The sequence below is a fragment of the Chaetura pelagica genome, unplaced genomic scaffold, assembly GCF_000747805.2.
Source record: "Chaetura pelagica isolate M959 unplaced genomic scaffold, ChaPel_1.0 scaffold525, whole genome shotgun sequence".
In the NCBI taxonomy this organism is placed as follows: Eukaryota; Metazoa; Chordata; class Aves; order Apodiformes; family Apodidae; genus Chaetura; species Chaetura pelagica.
In genome coordinates, this window is record NW_009953214.1 from 6,577 (window position 1) to 23,102 (window position 16,526).

The window sequence follows — 16,526 nt, forward strand, 5'->3', positions numbered from 1 at the left end:
TCTAGTTATAAAATGCTATGTTCTCGTAACTGAAAAGCTAGTTTTAACTTGAGTTTCCTCTATTGGAGGCAGTAAAAATGTTCTTGGAGACTAGTATCTTCCAGCTGAACTGCCATATTTGACTTGGTGACTTAACTGTTCTCTACATAACACTGTTGATTATTGCTATTCACAGCTTTTAGATAAGGACTTAATACTTGCCTAGTTCCGTGATAAAGGAGTATGGAGAGCTTCCTTTGTGCTATTAACACTAGTGTGAAACTGGGGCACACATACCCACAAAGAAATAGAGGATACAGCAGCATAATGCTCTTAGTTTTAAATTACTTCTGTTTTATTTATGAGGGTCGTGCAAACCTGATTTTTTGCCTGCTATTAGGTGACTTTGTAAGTCTCTTCTTTCATTGAAGAGTGTATTAACGTGCTGGAGACGCTGAAGTTTAACCATGGTAGCAATATGGGTGAGAGACAAAAGTTGTAACATGATTTGTTGTATCTTTCAGCAGATATTATGTATCACTGTTCAGAGAGCTGCCTTGCTGAGATGTAGCAGTTTTAAAAAAATCTTTGTGTGTTTTATCTAGTCTGTAGATTTAAATTCTTTCATAAACACAAATTTTAATATTTTTATTTTTCTCATAACTGACATGTTCCCTGTAGCTGTGTTTGGAAAATAATAAATTTTAGGGTTCTGTGGCAAAGAATCCTGGCTGATCCTGTTGCTGAGGCTCTCCTGCCAGTGTCACTTCAGAGGGAGTAGCACTGCAGCTAAAGTAAAGAGGTATCAAACATATCTTCACAGAAGGTAATAGAAAGGAGACTTTGCTAGGAATGTTAGCTGTAGCTTTTGAGCTAATCAGAAATCAGGAAGCAGCCAAGCTAGGATAAGAATTATAAAGTGTTTGCTGCAGGGTTAATTTTCCAAGTAGATGCTAAAACAGTGAGAGTCATGCTTCTTAACTTCTGAACAGTTGTCTAGTAGTCAGCTTGTAAGACAGGGAGGAGAAGGTGGGAGTGACTTCAGAACACTGCTTCTCAGCAGTATCAGCTCTGCTGTCTGTGTAGCCTGAAGCACCATCTCATGATGAAGGAATGACCTTGTCTTACTGGTTCTGCAGAATAATGGCTCGCTTGGTGTCTTGTGCCTCTCAGGGAAAGTGTAGAGATAAGAAAGTTACCCTGCAGAGTATCAAGTAACACTAGCTTCCATAACTCCCATAGTAGATACTGCAGTGAAGCTTTCCATACAAGTTACTGAAATCAGTAAATCTGGCTGTTCTGTCTTCTTTCAAATGACTAAACTACAGTCACTTCTTTACAGGTGCTGTTGACGGAGTGGTTAATGGAGATGCATATGAGGTAAGGTAGAAGTATTCTGTACTTAGAATGTGGTATTTTACTCTGAGAACTTTAATCTAGACTAATACTTCTCATTTCTTGCCTCTAATGTTCTTCTGTCTCATCTCTGAAGAGGGACTTCTTTTCTGATAGCTCATCTTATAAAAAGCTGTTAATGCTCTTTATGTGCCCCTCCTCTGAACTTACAGGCAACTTAAAGCATCAGTTCCTTTTGAATACGGGGCTTAATAGGATGTGACTGCTGTAAGCAGAGTGACAGACTCTATGGTATGACTTAACATTGACTTGCCACTGGCTAATAAACTGAAAGCATGCTCTGACTACCTAGTTTAAATCTAGTTACTGCTAGTTTAAAGCAGAGTTTTCTAAACTGTTTGTTTTTTATGGATAATTAATGTGGCCTGGTTGTCTAATCAAGATGTGTCTTACAAGGAACTGACTGAAAAGACATTATATACTTCTTAGTGACATAAAGCACGTTAGTCAGCCATGGTGATGACAAAAGGGGGAGGCAGTTGTTTTTTCAAGCATCAGAGAGGTATGAGGCATGCTAAAGCAATCACTGTGTTGTATCTGAACTTCACAGCAGTCTGGCTAAGGCATTGTCATTGCCTGGTATCAGAGTGGGCTGGATAGCCCTGATTAAATGAATGCTTGGGAAGTGGGCAGCATAAGAGCTGTGGAGGACCACAGCTTTAATTGAACACTGAGCTTTGTGAAGACAGAAGCAGATTGCACTCCTACTAACATTTTTATATCCTCACCATTGCTATCAGATTGATGGGAAAATTGTATCTTACAGGCCCTTTGTGCTTCCTTATACAACAGAAAGTAAAAGAAATACCTTGATTTTGTGTTTCCAATTCTAAGTGACCGGCTGCTCTGGTTGGTGGAGCTTCCTCTTAAAGAGGAAGAACAGACCGAATGGGCTACATGTAACTTGTTTTAGCTACTTGTAACTAGTTTGGGTCTGCAACCAGCCAGTTTATTTTGTTTTGGATTGAATGTGAAGCTAATTCCAGCCTAGCTCCTTCTTTTTGCATTATTCCTTTGTGGAGGGCTTCAGGAGGTCCAAAGAAGGGCAAGATGCAAACAGTTTGCATTGTTTTGATGGTTAAATATTGAAATGCCTCTTGTGTTCCAAGCTGTGTACAGCAATCCAAATTCTGTAGGTTAAAGAATTTTAGAATTCTTTAAAGAACATTGGCTTTTAATATCAGTTCAGTTTGCAAATATCCCTGAGGTAATTGTTACAGAGGACACTTTAAAGTCTTATGTACAAAACTGTAAAGAAAATAAATTACTTTCATGGCAAATACTTAAGGTGAAATGAACTAGGCCTACAGCTGCATAGGGAGGTGCTAGGTATTGTCTACTGCTTTCTTCAGGCGTAAATCTCTCGCACACTTTGACTTGCCAGTCAACTTGAATTTGTGTTTGATCCCACCTTGCTAGAGGCAGTCCTGTATTAATTTGCTTCAGTCCTTCTGTAATTTATTGCAAGAAGTTCTTCATGTTAATTGTGATGAAATGCAGTGTAACATCAGATGAATGTGTTATGTGCTTTCTTCATATAGAGTTAAATTTTATCTAGCTTGCAGGCAGTTATCTGAAATACTCAGCTGTCATATATAAATGCTGTTATTGTTCCTTCCTTGAAGGAGAGTAATGGTCCAACAGACTCATATGCTGCCATATCCCAAGCTGATCAACTGCAGTCAGAACCAGAAAGTATTCGTAAGTGGAGAGAAGAGCAAAAGGAGCGCCTGGAGCAACTTGGTAAGGTGGTTGTTTGTTGCAGTAGTGCTCCTGCTTGTGAGTAACTTAGTGGCAGCATTTTAAACAGCAGAATTCTCAACCGTGGCTTTTGGCTTTTGGGAGTCTAATATGCTTCTTGAGTTTGAGCAGTGAGTCTAGATGAGTCTTCCAGTAAGCAGACTCAATACTGGTGTAGGAGTCAGCAAGCAAGTGGCTCCCTGAACCTCAGGAGTATTCATGTGGCCTGCCCTTTACTTACAAACAAGCTGACAGAAAATGAGCAGCTTTTATTAGCAGAAGAGAGTGAATAAATACCAATCAGTACTTTTTTCAAAGGATAAATGTTGCTCATTTTGTAATTGCTGAGACTGTTGTCATATGGATCTTACCTAATAGCTTACTAGTGGGCTAGTAACTAAACTAACTACAGCTAGGAGAAGCTGTCCACAGGTAAGTGTCATTGCATTTAAGAGGCTACAAACTGGTATGCTTTCTACTTGGGTTAGGGAGGAGGCTTTTGCTTAGGGAAGAGCCTTCAGTACAGTGTAATTCTGGATAGAGCTCCTCTTCTGAGCTGTAGGCTGAGTGTAAAAGCATGCCAAGTGCCAGAATCTCTCACGTTGGAGAGACTTCACTGAGCTTTGTCTTAGCACTAGCATAGCATGGTGACTGTTCCTGGTTTTGAACAGTTTGCAGGCCAGCAGGCTTACTTAACCTGAGTAAGTCTACAAATGCCTATCCTAAACTGAAGTGGACTGTCCTGGTTCTGCAGCACAGGCATTCTGTTTAACTAATTATCTGAATGTTCATGGTACTTAGAGTTCTTATGACCTAGATAAGGAGTTCTACCCTTATCGTAGATGAAGCAACTGTCTGCACTAGATTGCTCTCTGAGCCATCACCTGAAATGTTAGCAAGGTGCAGCTGGAACAAATGTGACTAACAAATCAGTTCTTAAATCTTCAGATGCAAACTCGCGAAAACAGGAAGCAGAATGGAAAGAGAAAGCAATAAAGGAGTTGGAGGAGTGGTATGCAAGGCAAGATGAGAAGCTCCAGAAAACAAAAGTGAGCAACAGGTAAGGTTTCTGCAGCCATCTGGAGAGTTGTGGATATGAAGGTAATGAGAGAGAGAGAGGATAAAATACTTCTAGTGTGTTTTAAGGCAGTGATCCTTCAGGTCATTAAAATAGCCTCTCCTACTAAGAAATGTGTCACAAGTGGTACACTGTCTCCTGAAGTTTTCTTAGAATCTAGATGAAGTGTCCAACAATGGCAACAGGAATTCATTAATATAATGAACCAGAATTACTGAATATTTCTTAAGACATGAAGTTTGAATGTTGCTAGGAGGAGCCTTAGTGTCCTCACATGCTCCTTAGTCTCCTTGTTTGCATGCTACTAGGTGAACAGGTCTTCAGTGACTGTAATTACCAACCTTGAGACTAGCAATTTTACTTGTTACCTTTAGAACACATGGAAGTGGCCTTCTAGTTAGTCTTTCCTACAAGTTATTTCATTAGATATCTTAAAACCTTCGGCTGCTCAATTTGGAAGCATTTCAGAAATACCCTGACTCAGTTCTGCTATTAAAGAATTAAATGCTGTGTCTGTATTGGGTTTTGTCTAATTATGGGCCCTGAGGCAGAAACCGATGACTTGGCTTCTTGCCTAATAAGCTCTTGTACTTTCTTAGATGTTCCCTGTGGAATTTTGCCTTCAAGCTACATAAAGTAAGATAGTACTGACTTAATACAGCTTAGATTTCTACTTCTGACCTAGGGCTGGCAGTGTCATTCTGTCCAGGTAATAATCAGGGCTAGTACTTTGGGAACCCACAGACTTCAAGATGAACTGTTGTTTTTTTTTGAAACACCATTTTTCTTCTCAAAATGCCCAGCAGATTTGTCTTAAGCAAAGTCCTAGGCATACTCTCCTTCTTACTAAAGGAGGAAAGGAGGCCCACACTTCCTACAAAATTATGGATTTGACGCTTCCATTCACTGAGATACAGTCTTCTGGTTGCGCCCAGACATGGAAATAGGAGTGGCACACTACTAATTGGTGACCAGAGATGGTGATACACCCATAGCTTCATTGTGGCGAGTGCAGTGTACGCATTCTGGAGAAGGGTCCCTTTAACAAATGTTGCACAGAAGGTGTTTGTCATTCTCATCAGCCTGGTGACATCTCTCTCCTGCTGGTAGTATCTGTTCACTGGTACTAGCCTAATGCTAACACCAGGACTCCAGTCCTGAACTAGCTGGTCCCAGCTTCTAGGATCTAGCAGAGCTTTTGTGTCACCCCTGTAAGTCAGTGGTCTAATTGATACATGCCATGTGGTAGCTGCTTTCCTGTTACAGTAAGTCGAGGTAATACAAGGTTAATGTGCTTGTTAGAACTGCCTTCAGCTCTGTTTCTTACTTCTCATCCTTATCTCTTTTCTCCTGCCTGCTTGCCTGCCTGCCTGTTGGACTACTTGCTACCTAGGGTGGCAGATGAAGCTTTCTACAAACAACCCTTCGCTGACGTGATTGGTTATGTGTATGTTGCTTAACTACTAATTCTGTTTGCTAGTCAACTAGGTAATGAGGAGGATCAGAAATAGTGCTGAATGTCTGAAGGTGACTTCTGAATGTTTCAGGGCAGTATAAGCTAAGATACGTAAGTCGCCTTTACTTTTTGGACTGACTCTGATCTGCAGTATAAAGTGCAGTTTTCCTGTAAGAATCCCATACACTGCACAACATCCAGTACTTTCAGATCAAGTCATGTAGTATGCATACTACTGGACTTTTGGTAATGACTTCAGTAGTGGTTTGATGTTGGAGTTTACAGTTGTCTCCAGGGCAGTGAACACTGCTTAGCAAGATGCTTTGCTGGGTGTGTGGGATAGTGTCTGCAGTCTCGTATGAGTGCTGTGTTTAGCCCTAGTCACTTCCACAGGGAAGCATGATGTTTAAGTCTGCAGAAGGCATTGAGCTCCTGACCTGTGCTCATTTACCTATGTAATTGGAAAAATATTCAAGCAGTGCTTGCAGGTAAAGCTCTGCAAGCAAAGGAAAGGAGAGGATTCACCTGTCATAAATCAGGGTAGAAGAGGTGTGTGCATATAGAATTAGGATGCTAATAGAGAACAGATGAAAAGTACAAGAAGTTGATAATGGAAAATCAGCATTAGCTGCTGGGACAAAATTTAGGCTCAGCTTTGTGTAGTAATTTTTCCAGCCTGTGGATCAGTGAGGATACAGCCATGAGTTTCAAGCCTCCAGGAGTATGCTAGTCTCTGTGGGACTGGAGGATTGCAATGTTTATTGACTTGTTCATGTGTTTTAATTTCTTCCCTTAATTTGTAGAGTTGAATTGAAAGATGGCCATGTCACAGATTCTAAGGTGACACCTCTAGAAGGTGTATTGGTGAGCCATGGTTTGGCTCTATTACTATTGAAGGTCCAGTGTGGAATTTGTTACCTATAACTGTAGGTGGATGTAAATCAAGACTTGTGAAATGCTGGATTTACAGGTGGTGTGTGACTTTTCTGAAGTCTTCTGGAGTTGATTTTAATGCGTTTTTCCAATAGAACCCTTATTTTCATACATCCAGTGCAAATGTGCAGTATAAGAGCTGCAGAGTGAAACTGGCAGCCTGTTTCTTGAATGTAGACTAAGCTACTAGTGCATGTTCAGCCAGCTGATCATCTGCATTAAACTCATTCTCATTTTCTATATCTGACTTAAACTTTCTCTCCTTGTTTCTTCTCTTCACCTTTAAGCACAAACATAAATCATCCTTGCTACAGCCTAGAACAGTTAAGTAAAAAAATCTTCACTGCCCCTTAAAAGTGTCATGTCACATAAAGTAGAAGTGTTGTAGTGACCCTTGTCTTCAGTGGTGTCTGTAACCTTTCCATCCCTGTGAACAGTGCTGAACCCCCATGGGAGACTCATCTTCACTGCTTTTTCTGTACTGCTTGTTGGAGTAGATGGATTTGGTTTGATCTCTTGATGCTTACTGCTCTTGCACTCAGGCAGCTACCAGGGCCCCACAGTTCACATAAACTAGATGCTGGAATGTTATCCATGCATTGAAGCAATGGTGTTGGCAGCATAGCATTGCCAAAAGAATACAGCTGTGAAGCCACTGGCACTAACCTGTGCATAATGTAAAAAGCCTCCTGAAAGTCTCTTTAGGGTGAGAGCAGGGGAAATGTATTTATCCTGTGACCTAACCTCAGAAAAGTAATCTCCTCTGCTAAGTTGTGATTTAGTCTATAGCACCCACAAGCACGGGATTCGTGACATAAATTCCTTTTGAATCATGCTGCTTTACTACAGCATTGGGAATCATCAGCAGATAGTTTTATGGTGGCCTGTAAGCCTTGGGGCTGATTTAAATGCTCACATTGAGTCTGTTCTAAGACATGCTTGCAGGGAGCTGTAAATTTCCAGTTGGCAAGTGTCCAATATAAGCCATCAAGTGGCAGAGGCATAACTAGTTCCAACTTGGGCAGTTCTCCATAAATAAAATACCTACATAGGAGTACCTTCCTGACAGTTTGTGTGGTGGCTCCTTAGACAAATACTCAACAAGTATTTTTAAAACCAAACACCTGTATTCCAACATTTTACACAGCAATCCTCTGCACTGCTTGTGCATAGCATACTACTGCAACCAACTTTCATCTCCAGGGTTGGGGCAGTGGGAGCTTAAGAAGCCATGATGTTCACAAGCAGCTGTCAGGTCACATGAAACATGCTGCAAGAAACTGCATCTTGTAAGAGAGAAAGGTGTGCCTTAAATGCTGGGGCATTAACACAAGGTGCATTGCATTGCTTTTAGGGCAGCTGAAGAAGCCTTTGTGAATGATGCAGAAGACATTTTTCCGGGCACTGAATGGGAACGTGTGGCTCAACTCTGTGACTTTAATCCCAAGTCTAGTAAGCAGGCAAAAGACGTGTCCCGCATGCGTTCAGTCCTCATCTCACTCAAGCAGGCTCCGCTGGTTCGCTGAAGGAAAGCATAATGGAAACACTACAAATGCAATATCTTAACCTTACTCAGAGAAGCTATGTTTGCAGTAATTGGATTAATTGTTTCAATGTGGGGATCTTTTTGTTTTTTTGGACCAAACTCATGATGTATCTAGAGCTGATCATTGTTTGATTGCATGTTCCTCCTCATGTTTTCTTCCTGTGTCTGAAATGGGAGAACCTCCAAAACTGTAGTCTGTGCGATTGTGCACCGAGATGCCATTTCCTGTATTACTGATATTAAAGATCTGTTAAACAGCAAAATGTGTTGACTTTGGATGAAGAAGCTCTTCTGCTCCCTTTTGACGTGGGATGTTTGAATTGAGTGTTGAGCAAATGTTTCTCTTAATTGCCAGTGATTTCATGTTGCTGGTGACTGACCAGCCAGCAATGCTCCTGAGTCTCTGAGAGGCTGTCCTGCATGTCTCTTTAAGCTTTCTTAAAGCTCTTGAGAGCTTTAGTTTCAAAAATTGTCTCCCTATCCAATTTATCACACAAGATAAAAGCGCTATGAAACTGGAGCAGCTTGTTAAGGAGCTTATCTCACTTCTAGTAAAACTGAGGACACTGGCTTCTGTGGGTAAGCAGTTCTGTGCAGTTTCCTGCTGTCACTCCAGCTGCAGATCTTAGGCTAGAAGTGCAGAACAGGGCACTGTACAGTTAAAGCCTTTGCTGTTCTACTGCATGTTCCACTCTGCCTTGCATTCAATGTTGGCTTCATACACCGAGTCCTGTTGTGCGGAGGCTGTCTGCATGTTTTTGAACTGTGTCCTTGTCCATACTGAATCTTGCAGACACTTTCTCCCACCAGGGTAGTGGAGTGGAGATTTGGAGAGCAAGAGAAAGGAAGACTTGCTCTTACTGCTGCTCATCTACTGGCTTGGAGCTCTGTCTGGTGATTGAATTGTAAACAAACCCAGAAAAATCTGTTTTGCTGCTTCCTTGGCTCTCTAATCTTACCCACCATGCACAGGGGCTGTACACCAGCCTTTCTATGGTAAGACTTACCTTAGCTGTCTGTCTTGTAAAAATAGTCTCACACTCTACCATTTTTATCACAGAGACAGTAGCTTAACTGCTGTGTAGAAGAATTGCTTTAATACCTTTTGTGTCTGGATGTTAGTCCAGGCAGTTTGAAGAGCACTGCAGATGCAGATTAGAATTTACTAAGATTCAGGGAGTTGCTGTACAGCAGCAGTCTTATTAGCATTTGTGTCTGTTTGGTGGATAAAATACTGAGTAAGTGATTGCTTGTTGGGCTTCAGTAGTTAAGCTGAACGTTAATGTTGTCTGTAGTGACTGCAGCCATTTTCATTTTTGCGAGTGTATTTACAAGCTACTGATGAGTGGTGATGAGAATGAAAATATATTATGGGTCTGGAAGCTTAATTCTGTTGAAGATTCAAGCAGGAACAGTATTTTCTGAACTGCACAGGGATAACAGGTAAGTTTGGTAGGGCTGAAGCACAGAGCAAGTCCGTGGAACACTGATAGTGCTAGCCTTGCCCAGTTACTGACTGAAAACTTCCTTTCTTCCACTGAACCCTCTACAAAAAAAGGTAATTTAGTAAAGAAAACTCCACTGCATTAAATAATGTTTAAAATATTAATATGTACTGTAATTCGACAGATCAGCAGATGAGAGGGGTTCCTGTGCACTTAAGTTATGGAATTCATTAATCATCACATTGTTCTGTCTCACAGAACTTTTTACCTGTGCTAAGGAAATGGATTTGAGCTAGAAAATGGGAGAAGACTCTCTGATGGAAGGACAAAGCAATGTTGAAGTGATGTGAAGGGGGAAGGGGAGAAAACCAGGTCTGTTAGGGACAAGCACAAGAGGAACACACCATGGCCCAAAGTCAGGTCGTCTAAGGAGGATTTAGTCCCACCGGTGTGCTCTGTTCATTTCCTGAAATGCTTGTATGCTAATGCACGCAGCATGGGGAACAAGCAGGAAGAGTTAGAGGTCTGTGTGCAGGCTAAGGTTTATGATCTAGTAGCAATAACAGAGACATGGTGGGACAGCTCACATGACTGGAATGTGGCCATGGATGGATATGTGCTTTTTAGGAAAGATAGGGCAGGGAAGCGAGGTGGTGGAGTTGCTCTTTATGTGAGAGAGCAACTAGAATGTATTGAGTTTCGTGCAGGGGCTGATGAGGGGCAAGTTGAAAGTCTGTGGGTAAGAATTAAGGGGCAAGCAGGTGCGGGTGACACAGTTGTGGGGGTCTACTACAGACCTCCTGATCAAGGTGAGGAGGTTGATGAGGCTTTCTACAGGCAACTGAAAGCAGCCTCACAACTACAGTCCCTGGTCCTCATGGGAGATTTCAACTACCCTGATATCTGCTGGAAGACTCACACAGCCAGCCTTTCACAGTCTAGGAGGTTCCTCCAGTGCATTGATGATAACTTCTTAATGCAAATGGTGGACAAGCCGACTAGAAGAGGAGCGCTGCTGGATCTTGTACTAACCAGCAAGGAGGGCCTTGTTGAAGCAGTGGTGGTCAATGGCAGCCTTGGCTGCAGTGATCATGAGATGGTGGAGTTCAGGATCCTGTGTGGAAGGAACAAAATACCCAGCAGGACCAGAACCCTGGACTTCCACAGGGCAAACTTTGGTCTCCTCAATCATCTATTAAGGGAAATCCCATGGGACAGGGTGCTAGAAGATAAAGGAGCTCAAGATAGCTGGTCAACATTCAAGGACCACTTCTTGCAAGCACAGGATCAGAGCGTCCCAATGGTTAGGAAATCTAGTAAGGGTGCTAGGAGACCTGCATGGTTAAAGAAGGAACTACTGGGCAAACTTAAGTGGAAAAGGAAAATCTACAGATCATGGAAGGAGGGGCTGGTCACGTGGGAGGAATATAGGACTGTTGTCAGAGGATGTAGGGAGGCAATTAGGAAAGCTAAGGCCTCCTTGGAACTTAACCTTGCAAGTCAGGTTAAGGATAATAGAAAGGGCTTTTTCAAATACATAGCTAGCAAAACTAGCAATAGAGGCAATATTGGCCCATTGAGGAATGAGGTGGGAGCCCTGGTGACAGAGGATATAAAGAAGGCAGAGGTGCTGAATGCCTTCTTTGCCTCTGTCTTCACTCCTGCAGGGTCTCCCTATGAGCCCCAGATTCATATAGCCCCAGAAGAAGTCAAGATAGAGGAAGAGTTTGACATGGTAGATGAGGATTGGGTTAGGGATCAGTTGAGTAATCTGGACATCCATAAATCAATGGGTCCAGATGGAATGCACCCAAGGGTGCTGAGGGAGCTGGCGGAGGTCATTGCTAGGCCACTCTCCATCATCTTCAGTAAGTCATGGGCAACAGGTGAGGTGCCTGAGGACTGGAGGATAGCAAATGTCACTCCAGTCTACAAGAAGGGCAAGAAGGAGGACCCGGGTAACTATAGACCGGTCAGCCTCACCTCCATCCCTGGAAAGGTGATGGAACAACTTGTTCTTGGCACTATCTCCAGGCACATCAAGGACATGGGGGTCATCAAGAGCAGTCAACATGGTTTTATCAAGGGTAAATCATGTTTGACTAACCTCATAGCCTTCTATGAGGAAATTACTAGGTGGATAGATGATGGTAGAGCGGTAGATGTGGTTTATCTTGATTTCAGTAAAGCATTTGACACCGTCTCCCACAGCATCCTTGTAGAAAAGTTGATCAGGTATGGGTTTGGTGATCAGGAAGTGAGGTGGATTAGGAACTGGTTGAAAGGAAGGAGTCAGAGAGTTGTAGTCAATGGGGCAGAATCTGGTTGGAGGTGTGTGACTAGTGGAGTCCCACAGGGGTCGGTACTGGGACCGGTGTTGTTCAACATCTTCATCAACGACCTGGATGAGGGTATAGAATGTACCCTCAGCAAGTTTGCTGATGACACTAAGCTGGGAGGAGTGGCTGACACACCAGAAGGCTGTGCTGCCATTCAGAGAGACTTAGATAGGTTGGAGAGTTGGGCGGGGAGAAACATGATGAAATTCAACAAGGGGAAGTGCAGAGTTTTACATTTGGGGAAGAACAACACCATGTCCCAGTACAGGTTGGGGGCTGAACTGCTGGAGAGTAGTGTAGGTGAAAGAGACCTGGGGGTCCTGGTAGACAGGAGGATGACCATGAGCCAGCAATGTGCCCTTGTGGCCAAGAAGGCCAATGGCATCCTGGGGTGCATTAGAAAGGGTGTGGTTAGTAGGTCAAGAGAGGTTCTCCTCCCCCTCTATTCTGCATTGGTGAGGCCACATCTGGAATATTGTGTCCAGTTCTGGGCCCCTCAGTTCAAAAAGGACAGGGAACTGCTTGAAAGAGTCCAGCGCAGAGCTACGAAGATGATTAGGGGAGTGGAACATCTCCCTTATGAGGAAAGGCTGAGGGAGCTGGGTCTCTTTAGCTTGGAGAAAAGGAGACTGAGGGGTGACCTCATCAATGTTTACAAATATGTAAGGGGTGAGTGTCAGGGGGACGGAGTTAGGCTTTTCTCAGTGAGGACCAGTGATAGGACAAGGGGTAATGGGTGTAAATTGGAGCATAGGAGGTTCAAGGTGAACATCCGAAAAAAATTTTTTACTGTAAGAGTGACAGAGCCCTGGAACAGACTGCCCAGGGAGGTTGTGGAGTCTCCCTCACTGGAGACATTCAGAACCCACCTGGATGAGTTCCTGTGTGATGTACTCTAGGTGACCCTGCTCTGGCAGGGGGGTTGGACTAGATGATCTCTCGAGGTCCCTTCCAGCCCCTAAGATTCTATGATTCTATGATTCTATGAAGTTAAAGCAGTGTTTTTATAAGCTGGGTTTGTAGGGGCTAACAATGTCTGCAGCTTTTTGTGTGTACACAATCTAGCTGTGGCACTTAAGTGGCTCTGTGTGTTTTCGTTACCTCCTGTAGCTCTTGGGTTGAGATTCTGTAGATTCTGTCTTTATTTTATATTTAGGCATGCTATCTCATTGTCTCCTCCCTACCTCCTGTAGCAGTACTGTCACAGAATCCCAGAAAGGCTGAGTTTGGAAGGGACCTCGAGGTCATGTGGTCCGATCCCCTTCTCAAGCAGGGCCACTTAAGAGCTGCCCATGATCAATTCCAGACAGCTTTTGAAGATTTCCAAGGAGGGAGACTCCACAATCTCTTTAGGCAACCTGTGCTAATGTTTGGTCATCCTCACAGTGGAAAAAGTTTTTCCCTGACATGCAGGAGAAAAACTTGACACTTCCTATCCTTCAAACAGAACCCCAAGTGCCTATGCACAAAAGCATTTGGGAGAGAAGCTGCAGACTCCTGCTGATGCAGATGATAATTGTGATAGAGAAATTGCTTTGTTTAGCTTGTCATTGGATGGCAGCCAGAATCCAGCCAGTCTGAAAAGTTAATGAGCATTTGTAGAGCGGAGGCACGAAGAGACAGTCATTAGAAAGCAGAGAGCCTGAAAACAGTAGCAGTGCAGCTTCATCCTCTTAGCCTGAGAAACATGGGCAACAGTTCAGGTGGCCATAAACTAACATGCTGTAGCTTCTCTTGTTTCTCACTGATGCTTATTTTCTGAACAGCTGGTAAAGAGGGAAATTTATAGTTTACTGTATTTTATTTTAGAAGGGACAAGGTGGGTGTCATTACTGCCAAAAAGGGGATTCCTTCAGTAGTACGTGTCATGGAGAGGGTTATTCCTCGGAAGGGTGGTGCTGCAGCAGCACACTGTGGCACTGGGTGGTGGTGTGTCTGGGGCTGCAGCAGGTCTGCAGGATCCTCAGATGTTAGGTTACTGATAACTGACAACTTTGTTGTCTGACTTTGCTTGGTGTGTTCCCAAGAAAGGAAGGGCTATTCAACACTGTTCAATAGAGGAGGGTTTCCTCGGTCTTGCATCAGTGATGTAACTGTCATTGACACTTATGGTTAGTGTTGCAATGCCTTTGGCTACAGGTACATGCACACAATCTTTCTCTGTGGCTGTTTACTGGTCACAGCTGGTTACTATGTGCAAAAATTCTACCTGGTTGAAGGCATGCGGTATGGATGAAGTATAATCTTACTAGCTTTTATAGAAGTGCTGTGTCCATACTTACAACAGGCATGTGAAATTAAAAAGTTAAGGCATGTGAAGTTAAAAATAAAGGAATCTTGGGGGGAAAAAAATCAGGATATTTCTTCAAAATACAGTCATAATTCACTTTCCATTTAATTAAGCACAAGTTTGGCAATGTATTTGCATTTTAAATATTTATGTAATGTGCTTCATGCAAAAAAAACCCAACAGGCTGGAAGACCTAGTATTCACAACACCTGCAGAAACACCTCCTGCAATTATGACAGCAGCAGAAAGAACTGGCTCTATCACTTCTCATTGCCTTGCTCAATTTGAAAGAGCAGTCATCCTTTTCTGATTTTATACCAAAATGCCATGCACAAGTAGTGGGTGGTTTGAGCACCACAGCAAAGTGTAAGGTTTGATCTTGCTTTGTGTGAACTTGCCACCCACAAGTACTACTTAACTTAAACCTGGCTTAAGAAAAATTTGTTTTCTTCAGAATCTCAAGAGAATTTTTAATTACTAAAACACATTATGATGTGCCCACAGTGCAAAGCATCTGCTTTTAAATTAAACAGGGCTTGATGCCAGACTATAAATTTGTACTAAATGGCCTTAGCACCTACATTTCAGCTGCCAAAGCACAAGTTCTAAAGTGCTTTTGAAGAAACCATTTTCTAAAAACAATTATCTGCAATGGTCCAAGGGGTGCATAGTCCAAGTGTTTTACCCTTGCTAATGCCATTAAGCTCTCCACACCAGTTGAATGGGATGCCGTGATCAGATTTTGCTGGTGCAGATTCATATTATCAACTTGTCTGCACCTGACTGTGATGTATCTTCTGTGATACAAACTTGAGAGTGCCTCCATTGATAATATGGCAATTGATGCACATACACGGACAAAGGACAGTGCTTCAACACCACCAGAAGGCTGAGGCGTTTGTTAATTTTGAGTGTCTAGATGGCAGATGAAAGAATCAAAATTCAGTGTTTACTGAATAACTAAACTTGTTGCTCAGGAGACCAAAAAGAAATTCCATACCTTGATGCTGTACTGATTGCCACTAAAAAAGCACCAGCAATCATCTGTAAAAAGCTATAACTCAGCTGGTCTCTCATGGTCCCTCCCAGGTCCTGCCTGGGGGGACAGTTTCTATGCTTAGGCAGAGCTGTAATGGGCAAAGGAGTTTGTTATTTTTACCCACCAGATGCAAGGATGAGGAGCAATATGGTACAGGGACAGATAAAGGACATACATTGGTTATGTGAATTATATGCTACAGCATTAAGAATTCCAGTTTTAAGTCACTTTCCAACCTTTTGGCACTCTGCAGTTTAAGTACCACTTCTTTGCCTCTGAAATGCTAACAACTGCTGTGGAAAGGACATTCAGCTGTTGTCTTGTTCTTGCAGTCTCCTTCTTCCTTCCTAGTAATGGATATAAAGGCTGCTTTGCCCCCACTGGAACCCATGATTTTCATAGTATGGGTTGCTCTAAAGGACATAGGGCCAGTGTCAAGTATCCAAATGGCACAGTACTACCGATGTGTAAACATCTGGTATTTGTTCCCTTTGGGACTGGATACAGCTGGGAAATAAGTGTCCAGAAAGTCTCTGGCCCACAATGAAGTGCCTGAAGCATGAGGGAAGTTTCTGAACAGGGTGGGAAGGAGAAACAAACAAGTAAAATCACTACTATGCTTTAAATATTATTTTTAAATTATTTATTTTATAAACCCACAAACTTTTCAGGGAAAACTGCAAAGACTTCTGTACCACTTCCACATACACAGCAGCTTCTTGTCCAGATGACAGAAAAAAACATTTTCAAAAGCATTTGAAGAACCACTTTTGTAACAGGACTAGACATTAAAGACATTCAGAGTAAACTTTTCAAGTGTTTTTCAGTCTTTCATGGTTCCTCTATCCCCACACCCTCCCTTGACCTGCTAGGGAAAATCATACCTGTAGTCTGAGATACCAGAAATATCCTAACTTCGGGAGGTTTGTAAAGCAAAAGCCTGGTCCCACTTTTAGTCAGGCATTCCTTGTGATGCTAGAGGATGGAAAGATCAAATGACAAGGAGCTTCTCTATTAGAGCCTCAGTACTATTACTCCTGACCTGAGCTACTATCACCATAGATCAAAGCCAGTTTCTCCTTGACCTGCTCTTAGAGCTACTGCTCTGGTATTTAAGTGACTGGGAATCACCGAGTAAACCAAGGCACACAGGAAAAGGAACTAAGAACCCATGTGACATAAAGCCTGCTACAACTTTGGAAATGGCTAAGATCCAGCATTTGCAGATTTTGAGAAAAACTGTGGTATAGAGGCTGTGCAGTTAT

The 16,526-nt window shown here is 42.6% G+C and overlaps 1 protein-coding gene across 1 annotated transcript; it reads left to right on the forward strand.

The window, feature by feature from the left end:
• Positions 1-410: 410 nt before the first annotated feature.
• CLTA (clathrin, light chain A) lies at positions 411-8,411 on the forward strand (the record flags this gene model as incomplete). The annotated part of the gene is made up of 7 exons (XM_009997571.1): positions 411-461; positions 1,322-1,359; positions 3,021-3,138; positions 4,084-4,195; positions 5,607-5,660; positions 6,890-6,925; positions 7,957-8,411. Coding segments are annotated over 7 exons (581 nt in total), but the record flags the coding sequence as incomplete, so codon positions are not given.
• Positions 8,412-16,526: the final 8,115 nt, after the last annotated feature.